The sequence below is a fragment of the Emys orbicularis genome, chromosome 12, assembly GCF_028017835.1.
Source record: "Emys orbicularis isolate rEmyOrb1 chromosome 12, rEmyOrb1.hap1, whole genome shotgun sequence".
Taxonomy (NCBI): Eukaryota; Metazoa; Chordata; order Testudines; family Emydidae; genus Emys; species Emys orbicularis.
In genome coordinates, this window is record NC_088694.1 from 18,399,808 (window position 1) to 18,411,343 (window position 11,536).

Here is an 11,536-nt window from a genome sequence, read left to right on the forward strand (position 1 = left end):
AGTATTGTCTCAGCAGGGCCTTTTGGAAGGAAGGCTGTTTCTTTAACAATATGAATGATTAATTTTCCTTCCAGTTTACGAAGCAAAGCCCATCAATTTTGTAAGCGACTTTCAAGTCCACCCCCACCCCTTTAAAAAAAATAAATAAATAAATAAAAGAGTTGGGTCATGGTCCTAACTTTTCTTGTCTCTTGGCTGTAGGAAAGCCCTGCAGGAAAAGGACAAGTTGTGGCTGCTTAGAGAACAGAGGCGAAAGAAGAAGCTGCGCAAACTGCTGAAGAGAATAAAAAACAACGATACATGCAGCATGCCTGGCCTGACGTGCTTCACCCATGACAACCAGCACTGGCAGACTGCCCCCTTGTGGACATGTAAGGATCCCAGTGACTGAGCAATAACCAGGAAGGTGCAGGTCACTGCCTGGGACAGGATTCTGTCCACCAGGCAATGCCCTGCTCCCTCAATGTTAGCATCAGTCCTATAGACGACACTTTATAGCATATGGTATATTGACCAAGGTCACAGGAATTTCCTCATAATATACAGCAGTGAATTTACAGTTGGTAATACCAATCCAATAGGATGGGGAAAAGCACACCACCTTTTTCTGAAAAAGGAGTTAAAAGTGGAGGCTAAAAATAACCTAATGTTTAAATCAAATAGGCGTTTTTTACCAAGATTTTCAGATAATGGGCTCAAGTTTTGCCCTAAGACATGCAGGGAAGACAGTGAGAGTTTACCGAGCCTCTAATAGAATTTGGTGTTCTTTATGACCTTTCAAGGTCCCTTCCAGTTCTATGAGATAGGTATATCTCCATATATTATTATTATTAGATAAGTATTTGCCTTACATGAATAACTAATCCTTAGGAAACTGGCCAGTTTGTAGGTGCCTGGCACATGGGGATTTGCTCACTTCCACGGGTGGGGGAGAGGTGGTCCATGGCCACTGGGAGGATTTGTTGGGTTGAGAACACAGGTGGGCCAATTATTTATTTTATTTTGTTTGTTTATTGCAAATAGTGCATTTGCCAAAAATGCAGTTTCTGATTGAAGCTGCAAATTCAAGCTGAGCTCAGGAAATAGTTTCTGCTGCAAAAAAGTCAACACTTTTTCATTTCAAAGAGACATTTAGTTTTGAAATGTAACTAGATTTAACTTCAAAACAAAAGTGTAAAAAAAAAAAAAAAAGGGTTGGGGGTAGAGATAAAAACCACAAAGCCAAAACAACCCATTTCATTTCAGCCCAAATGAGGGGGTATTTTTGGTTTTTCATTTCACTGAGGGGAAAAAAAATCCAGATTTTTCAGTTCAGACAATGAACTAAAAAATAAAAAAAAATCAGTTATTCACCCAGCTCTCATTGACACTGCCCCCTATAAGAAGATCCTCTTCTTGGAGGATAGAAGGGCCCCTCTCAATGACTATAGTACGGCAGGGAACATTGGAGAGGGCAGAGAGGAGCTGTGGGGGAACATTCACATTCTACAGGTGGAAAAGGTAGGACAGAATAGAGCAGAGCATGTGCACATGTTTCAGATTGCTAGCTGTGCCCTCTGCCTAATTTTTGCATAGGGCAACAATATTCCTAAAGTGAGGCAGAAGGAATGCTAACTGAACACACATTTTAGAATAGTGTCTCACCAGGCTGCCATAGAATTTTGCTATAAGCTGGGGGACAGAAGGAGAAAGACCTGGTCAAGGACTATGAGCCACCAATATGATCCAGTTTTGAAAAAGCCTAATGCAATACTAGGATGCATCAGTTATTTTCAGTAGGGATAGGGAAGTGTTATTACCATTATACAAAGCACTGGTGAGATCTCATCTGGAATACTGTGTGCAGTTTTTGTCTCCCATGTTTAAGAAAGGTGAATTCAAACTGGAATAGGTACAGAGAAGGGTTACTAGGATGATCAAAGGAATGAGGAACTTACTTTATAAGAGAAGAGCTTGGCTTGTGTAGCCTAACCAAATGAAGGCTGAGGGGAGATATGATTGCTTTCTATAAATACATCCAAGGGATAAACACCAGGGATGGAGAAGAGTTATTTACAGTAAGAGTTAATGTTTGCACTAGAACAAATAGATATAAACTGACCAACAAGTTTAGGTTTGAAATTCGGTGAAAGTTTCTAACCATCGGAGGAGTGAAGTTCTGGAACAGCCTCCCAAGGAGAGCAGTGCGGGCAAAAAACCTAATTGGTTTCAAGACTAAGCTTGATAAGTTTATGGAGGGGATGGTATGATGAGGTTGCCTACAATGACATGTGGCCGTCCATGACTGATAGCAAATATCTCCAATGCCTGGAGAAAGGACACTAGATGGGGAGGGCTCTGAGTTACTACAGTGAATTCTTTCCAGGTGTCTGGCTGGTGGGTCTCACCGAAATGTTCTGGGTCTAATTGATCACCATAATTGGGGTCGAGGGAATTTTCCCTTAAGTCAGATTGGCAGAGGCCCTGGGATTTTTCACCTTTCTCTGTAGCATGTGGCACAGCTGGTTTGAACTAGAATAAATAATGAATTCTTTGTAACTTTGTCTTTAAATCATGATTTGAGGGTTTCAGTAACTAAGAGGTTAGGGGTCTATTACAGGAGTGGGTGGGTGAGGGTCTGTGGCCTGCAATGTGCAGGTCAGACTAGATGATCATGATGGTCCCTTCTGACCTTAGTCTATGAGAATAGTGAAATGCATGCCTAACACTGGCTGAATGCTTCTTATGGTTTTAAATATCTCAACCTTTCATTTGCAGTGGGTCCTTTCTGTGCCTGTACCAGTGCCAATAACAACACCTACTGGTGTATGAGGACAATCAATGAGACACACAACTTCCTGTTTTGTGAATTTGCTACTGGCTTCCTGGAGTATTTTGATCTCAATACTGACCCATATCAGGTACCTGAACACAGAGCAGAAATGGAAATACTAAAAACAGACTAGTAAACTCTCTTCCCCTTTCAATATGAAATTACTTCTTTTTAAGTGTTAAATAAGTAGCTGGGGAGGGATAGCTCAGTGGTTTGAGCATTGGCCTGCTAAACCCAGGGTTGTGAGTTCAATCCTTGAGGGGGCCACTTAGGGATCTGGGGCAAAATCAGTACTTGGTCCTGCTAGTGAAGGCAGGGGGCTGGACTCGATGACCTTGAAAGGTCCCTTCCAGTTCTAGGAGATGGGATATCTCTATCTCCATTAAAAAAAAAAAACAAAAACAAAAAACCAATGCACATTTGAAAGAAATCTCCTGGCGTGCACTAAAACAGTGACATAAGGCAGTGACTTGATTAGGAGCTAATAATTCACATCAGAGCAAGGCAGTCTTTGTTCAAGAAAAATATTGCACTTTCCTGGTTAAAAGTGAAGCAGACAATTGTTTTCTGGGGCAAGTAAAAGTAGGGGAGTGCCTTCTTCCTGCCTTAAGGGACTAGAGCTGGCTCTGCACTGACCATACCCTCTCACATCTGGTCACAGCTCAGAAATAGGGATGAAAGGCTTTGTCTTATGTCTGAGGCCTTTGTCTCACACTGGTGTAAGCTCCACTAGTGCCAACCCCGACCATAGATACATTGAACTGCTGTAAGTCATGACTTCCACTCATACAGCGTTCCCTGGTTTTAAACCTCTCTTCCATATTTAAATATCTGGTTGTAGAGAGAATGGCTATAATTGATTGTGTGGCGCTGGGTGCCAGGAAGCCCACGTTGAGCCACGTAGTTGCAAAGTACAGCTTATAGCCTCTAGGGTTGCACGGCTGTGGCAATGCTGGTGCAAAACAAGAACTATTTCATTTGACCTGAGCAGCTTTTCCTTGGGTTTACTTACTTTTGGAAACAAACCATGTGTTTTCTTTGTGTGAAGCTCTCTCAACTTCCTTAAGGACACTAACAACCCATCTGTTGTTAACAAGAACCTTTATTTATCCTTAGTTGATTAATGCAGTGAACACACTAGATAGAGACATTCTCAATCAACTGCACATCCAGCTCATGGAATTAAGAAGCTGCAAAGGATATAAACAGTGCAACCCAAGAACTAGGAACATGGATCTGGGTAAGAGCCCTTCTACTTACATCCACCAAATCCTCAAGTGAAAAGGGTTTCCAGTATACTAATACTAATTTTACACAATTGCAAATGGATCTCTAATATTATGACAACTAGCCCAAAAAATTAATATCCTGTTAATTGTGGACTGTCTTTAGGATCATGGTTGTATGCATTGGAGTGTGTCTAAATTTCCTGTTCTCAGTGTTTAAAGAACTATCCATTTCTGTGAATTACATACATAGCTTTACATGTGCTCAATACACTAACTCTGTTTTGTTTACTTTCCATACATATTTGAGGGGAAAACTGAGCTAACAGTACAATACTAAACTTAGAGAAGTGGAAGATCTCATGAGTTGAACTGTCTTATAGAAATGTATAAAATCCCATGTATGTCTAGCACAGTCCTGCTTCTTTGGTTAGGATCCTGAGGGCTGGTCTACACTAACCCCCCCACTTCGGACTAAGGTACGCAAATTCAGCTACGTTAATAACGTAGCTGAATTCGAAGTACCTTAGTCCGAAGTTACCGCGGTCCAGACGCGGCAGGAAGGCTCCCCCGTCGATGCTGCGTACTCCGCTCGCCGAGCTGGAGTACCAGCGTCGACGGCGAGCACTTCCGGGATCGATCCGGGATCGATTTATCGCGTCTTAACCAGACGCGATAAATCGAACTCAGAAAACCGATTGCTTACATCCGGACCCGGATGTAAGTGAAGACGTACCCTCAGTGTAAGTCTTATATTACTTTACTCCCCTTTTGCCGATACAATCTTTAAAAGAAACAAACCAGTTGTTCCCAGCCCCCACAGCACATGCTATGGTATCACAGATAATTTCCAGGTAGTTCTTTCCAACAAAATATTTTTCCATTGGAAAATGTTGATTATTCAAAATCTACATGCTCTGTGGCAGCCTGCCAGGTGGGCAACCCGGCTTCCAAGTAGCCAGATGCTTGGGAGCTGTAGTGATGATGCACTCCCAAACTTCCTGGAAGCTTGCTTGTAGGGATGACACTATCCTGGGGATCTAGGGCTCCCCAAGAACTTCGTTTAGAATTTCATTTAGGAATATGCTAGTGTGTCTAAATGAAATATTGCAGATTGCTAGTTTTGGAAAGTTTTTTGAGTATTCATCCCAAATCAGTATGAAGAACTTTCCAAAAACTCAAAAATTTTTGAGGAACTGGAAGTTGGTTTCCTGGCCAGCTGTAATAACAAGACACAATAGATTGGATAGCCATTTATCCTAGTGGGAATTAGTGCTGGAGTCTTTTGTCTCTTAGTTATCAAAAGAAAAGGTGCACCCCAGGGGGGCACTGCTAGAGAGGAAAAGGAAAGTGGTGTCTCCCGTATCATTCAGACTTTGCTCCCTCTCCTGCTACAATGAGCATGAGAGCCAATTAATGATATGCACAAAACTGATTAGAAACTGGAAACCAACAAGGAGCCATCTGTGTAATGGTTTTATCCCCACCATAGTGCTGGTAGCAAAAGCTTTTGAATCTGTTTCAATTCACCCTCTTCCCTTGATTAGCAATCTTGTACTGTTGCTACTGAGACGACTTTTCTTATTTAAATAACTTAATTATCTTTTCACCTTCTGTCTGATTTACTGAGAAAACTCAGAGTTCCCCACGACTGCATTTAAAGTAACAAAAAATATATATCGTAAAGACAAGTGTGTATTTTTCAATAAAAAATTCAGGTCTTGTTCCCTCTAGAACACACAAGATATCATACGAGTAAGCTAGTGAAATCTGAGCAGTTGAGAAGGAAAGGGTTTTTACACCTCATAGAGAAAGCAAATTTCATTATATTCTCTTTATTATATAATATGAAAATTGTTTAACACTCATGGGTGTAAAAGCCTACCAATAATGAAACAAGTGTTAACTAAAGCATTATCTAAGTCTGCTGCAGCAGCAGTTGTGAAAGGTTTCAACTGTCCAGTCACTGCTCTGAGGTATATATTTTAAAACCTAATATTGACACTTTTTCAAAATATTTCTGCACTTACTAGCAATGCCATAACTAAAAATGTTTATCCTAAATTGCACCCCACTCCCCTGGTGTGGGGGATTAAAAATAGCACAGGGGCTTCTATATTGATTGTATCTGTGTATTTATATTAATAGATGTTTCTACTACATTTATTTAAATGAACCTGCCTGTGAATTACCAGGGTGCTGCAAAATCTAACTCTATGTTGATGTAGAGTAGAAAAGGCTTAGATTCTGGATAATGATAACACAGATCAGAGTACACACCACCTAATTTGAACTTGGTTATGTAACCCTAAAAGTGGCTTGTGAATTAAGGTTAATACAGGGTTTTCACACTGGGGGTCGTAACCCCTGAGGGGGTTATGTGGGGGTGGGTGGGGGGTCACGAGCTGTTAGCCACCCTTGCCAAATCCCGCTTTGCCTTCACCATTTATAATAGTGTTAAATATAAAAAATTGTGTTTTTAATGTATAAGGGGAGGTTGCACTTAGAGGTTTGCTGTGTGAAAGGGGTTACCAGTATAAAAGTTTGAGAACCACTGGGTTAGTAGGTAGAAGGTTCTGAGACACCACAATTTTTTGCATCGTGCCTTACCCAATACCTTATTCTTTTGCAGGCATCAGTTGATTATTTTTTTTTTTTTTTAAGGGCTTAAGGATGGAAGCTATGAGCAGTTCAGGTACGTTTTAAAACAAGTTTAATTTTTATCAAGACTCACCTTCACAGTAAGCTATGAGGAATCTGAGGTTGGGAAAGCAGAGGAGGGACTCACCTGTCTGTGCCAGGGATACCTGTGAGGCAAACTTTTCCTCCAGCCCCATTAATTTGAATTTCTGGGGTATTCCTATTTATTCATTGGCAGAGCATGTTCTATTTCCTGTAATTCAGATTCAAGCTAAAATCTTTTCCCATCTTTCAGACCATAGTGCTGGTGGTTTTCTTGGTGATGGTTAACCTTTTTTTCTCCTTTTGCTGCTTGATAATTAGGCAGTTTCAGCGTCGAAGGTGGCCAGAAATGAAGAGACCTTCATCTTCCAAGTCGCTGTGAGTTGGGAGTTAGTTCATGAAAAGCATTAGCTTTGACCTAACATTTATTTTTCTCTCTCCTTTTTGCATGCAGCATCTATTCTCAGTTACTCTTTTCAAGTAGGGGAGCCTCACACTTAAAGATGGTACTGTAGTTCTGTTAATTGAACACAATGCTGACAAACTAAGGGTTATTCTAAAATTGTTGCAGTGAAGGAGGTTAAACATTCAAACTGGCTACATTATTTTCTACTATGCGCCCTTGAAATGAAGGTACACAACTTTCACCAAAAATCTTCAGACTTCTGCCTCCTTTCAATTAATCTAGGGAACTAACTCAATATTTGCATTAAGAAAAAAAGGTGCTCTATGACCAACCCAGCACCCAAACCATTTAAAAGATATATACATTAAAGCAAGCACCTTAAATTACATTTAGAAAGAAATTAGAAGCCACTGCCGAGTACACCCATAACACACTCCCAACAAGAAATGCCACTGAACAAGAGGGCAGCCCTATTCTGTACCAGCATGTTTCTAAATAGTTTCAGCTTGCAGCCCCATAAAGCACATACAGTTTTTCAGTCTTGAGGTGACACAGATGTGGTTCACTGCTATAAACTCAGAATCACAGATAAAAGACTGCAACTTTTTTGCCAAATACAGATACCTAAAATCCCTTATCCGTGGCTGCTTCTGGACGCCCAGAAGGCAGCTGTGACTAGCAGAATTGCAGACATAAGCAAGTGAAGGCAGGCTAATTCCCTCAGTTGAAGGATCTGATTTTTTCCCCCCCCGGTACTAGCATAATCTCAGTCTTGTCTAAATTAAGTCTCAGCAGCTCCCTCTCTTCAAGCCATAAACTCAAAATGGCCCTGGGCAGGCCTGTCAACCACACAAACTGGATCTGACAAAGCAGAGACATAGTGAGATTGTACAGGCTGCTGTGTCTGCAAGGGGCAAAAAATCCCACTATTTCCCCAGTGGCCTCATGTACTATGACCAGGAGGGGACAAGATTGAATTACCCAAACTAGTCATGAAAAATAACTTGACTGCAAAATATACTTCAATATATTCTGTTTTCTTTTTGTTGAATGCATCTTTCTCTATTAATGCAGTACTGTCATACCCGACCTTGCAGGGATGTGAAGATGATAAATCCATTAAAAAGTGTGAGCCACTCAGATACTAGGACAGTGGGGGCCATATAAGTACGTTAGATCAGGTTAATTCATAACTCTACCCTTAATTTTGTGATTCTTTATTTCTGCTGTAATTAACTTGCAATAAAAAAAATGGTGACAATCAGCTTTAGAACTACATGGAGTAACAACTGTTGAAATAAGGGCTAACTAAGTACTGTATTGAAGAATGTTTCAAACTTAAGCTTCTATTTATAGCAAATGAACAATGACACTTTATTTTAGCTAACAATTTTTGGGGCCTCCTTTTAAGAGGCTATTGCTTAGCTATACCATGTTCTCCACAAAAATGATTTTAGGTGGTCCACAGATAAGTAGATGGCAGTACTGAGAAACAAACTTACATTTGCAAATACTTCACATCCCAGCATATGAGAAGACACATACACTAAAATATGTTTATTTTATTTAAAGAGGACAACTGTGGGAAGGATGGGAAGGCTAACCTCCTGCAACTGCTGGACCTCAATGAGGATACAAACCGGCCAGAACTTGAATCCTTGTACAGACTTTATGAAAATGTATATGATTTCAGAAAGAATTATGTTAGCCTGGAGGACTGGATGAACTTTGAGGTTGAAGTAGATAGAACATTTGCACTGTTGAGTGAATTAAATAGATAGTGAATTTGGGGGAACTACTGTCAGGAATATAGGTCCCTTTTTGAAGGCCACTGTTGCATCTGCTTTTGCTTTGGATTATACTTCACGAAGTCACCGCAGTTCAAGGAATTGATGGAAGAGAAAATTAGGCTAACCCCATGCGTGGATTGACACCTCAAAGCACATAGCACCCACAAAATTATTTCAGTGGGAACAAATTAAAAACCTCTCTTAGCTACCCCATTGAATGTCATTAGAACAGCTGCAAAGCAAAGTTTAAACAATGTGGAAATTTTTACTTTTGACTGGGGCAAATTAAATGAGGACAGTGGTAGAAAATTATTATTTAGCGATTCAGGAATTCAAGCCAGCAGCACTGAAGAAGCAGCAGCTAAAAATGCTCAACAGCACGATACTTCAAGTTTCCTCTAAGGATATCATTTTAGTTCACTGTCTCCATAGCCACCCTATTGCCAGCTGTAGGAAAAATAGAGAAAATCTTGAGTAACAAAAAAGCAGATTGCTGGAGTGGTTCTGTAAATATTCAATGTCTTGTTCAAAAGAAATTCTGTCAATAAAAAAGTGGAATGCCCAACTATCATTTCTCAAAATGGTACCTTGTTACTTAAACATTACATAATAAATTTCAGAATTTATCCATTTTTAAAAGCACTGCAAAATTTCAGTTAATGTATGTCTTGAATTTTACTGAAATCAGATTTGTATGAAGTCTTTTTATGTGGTAAAATTATATTGTATGTTCAAAATGAAAACAACTTGTTTGAGAAAGCACATGTTCGCTTAGTGGCATAATTTTTACATTTGTAAAAAGCAACAATCTTGGCCAATAAAAAAAGTTATAGCTCAGTGTACAGGAAACTAGAACTTTTGATTTAATGTCTATAATCTGCAGTAAGTATTAGTAAATGATTGGGGATTCCCCTTCCTAAGTAATTTAAGTATCTCTGAATATTTTCATAAAGAAAAGGTTATTAAATACATTCCAAACAGGCTCTGCAAATGCATTAAAGGTTAGTTTTCATGTTAATCATATACAAAACTTGAAATGGGGTGCTCACCATAATAGATGCTGTGTGTTGAGTATCCAGTGGGAGACCATCAGAAGGAAAAATCTGAATGTGTTTAGTAATTCTTTTCTCCATTCTGACTACCCGAAAGAGACAGATTTTCAAAACAAATTTGCACCTCTGGCCCTCTAAACATGTTTCAAATAAGCAAAGTACTGGGGCACTTTTAAAAAAAAAACTAATAGGAAGCTTCAACAGAGATTACTTGCTGGGGACACATAATATTTGTGTGTGGTGCTAGAGGTCTGTTATATGATAACCTAATAAAATATTGGTGAATGTGGAAACAGAAGTTGAGCAAATAAACTCTCTCAAGGGTGACACTATAGGCTTTTGCTGTATGTTTTCAGTGAAGCTAGGAAAAGTAAATTTGGTTTAAGCCTGTATTCAGCGCATCCCAGATTTAATATTGTCCAAAACTGTCTTGGCAGAGTTTTGTACTTCAAAAGTAGAGTATGTAGGCTGGGCTAGGAAATGCAATCAAATATTCGCTTATGCTGATTTTAAAACATTAGTGGATTCACCAGAAAGAAAAGACATTTACAAGGATGATGGAAGTCTGATACAAGTAAGTGGCAAATGGTCTCTCTGCAGAATTTGTGTCTTCACTGTTTTCCAAACCTTTCCCAAAGAAGAAAGCGTATGTATCTGTATACAATTCCCATCTGGGAGAAAAAAGGAAACTTACGTTTCTCTGTCGTCTGGCAGCAACTTTGGAGATGGGAGAAGGTGGAATCCTGGAAGGCCAACTAATGTTAATAATGCTGCTCCAAATCAATCGGAAGTACTCTAAAAATTACATCTCTACCTCCATCTAAAAATACTCCACTTTTATACTGTACTAAACTACAGAGAGAGTCTTGAATATACATTTCAGGAAAAAATGGCAACAGAGAGAGTCTTGAATATACATTTCAGGAAAAAATGGCAAAGTATATTTTCAAACTCTTATACAAAACTTGGCTTCAGCCTGTGGCTCTCCCTATGACAGAAGATGTATATTATAGCAAGAAAACTTCTATCCCAAATCTTTGGTTGTTCCCAAGTTCTTTTTATTTCCCCACCCTTCCTTCTAGTTGTAGGTTGTGTGTCAGAACACTATTTTTAAAGCCAGAAAGAACATTTTATAGGCAATTTTGCAGTTGATACATCTTCAGCCCCTGAGACATACCTAAACCCAGGAAACCAAGACTTCTTAAATCATTCCCCAAATCTAGCCTCTCTCACATAATAGTGTTACATTATCTCTCAAAGAGTGGCTATATTTTGGTTTGGTGGGGAAATGCTACATTGCTGCCTTAAACAGCTGACATACTAAATCACCAAGTTCTGGTTTTAAATAGAAACCTTTATTTACATTATTATTAACATCAAAACACAAAAATCAGAAGAGCAGTAATACTTTATAACCAACCCTTTTATAAATCAGCCCACATGGTTTTTTGTTTTTGCAATGTAAAGATACACACATATTTCAAGCAGTACTTTAATGTAAACTAAATTTAAATGCAATTCTCAATACTGTATGCCTTCTCCTGAGATTTTTTTTTTAAATATTGCTC

General features: G+C 39.3%; 1 protein-coding gene across 3 annotated transcripts in view; it reads left to right on the top strand.

Moving 5' to 3' along the window:
* SULF2 (sulfatase 2) overlaps positions 1–8,729 on the top strand; it is a 97,641-nt gene extending 88,912 nt beyond the window's left edge. The window contains exons 15-21 of one of the 3 annotated variants that reach the window (XM_065414417.1): positions 202–371; positions 2,758–2,900; positions 3,929–4,052; positions 4,769–4,770; positions 6,711–6,733; positions 7,042–7,098; positions 8,699–8,729. In XM_065414417.1, the coding sequence (XP_065270489.1) occupies positions 202–371; positions 2,758–2,900; positions 3,929–4,052; positions 4,769–4,770; positions 6,711–6,733; positions 7,042–7,098; positions 8,699–8,729 (550 nt within the window). Of the gene's footprint in view, positions 1–201; positions 372–2,757; positions 2,901–3,928; positions 4,053–4,768; positions 4,771–6,702; positions 6,734–7,041; positions 7,099–8,698 lie in introns of all 3 variants that reach the window. The other 2 variants (XM_065414416.1, XM_065414418.1) reach the window with 2 other exon arrangements.
* Positions 8,730–11,536: the final 2,807 nt, after the last annotated feature.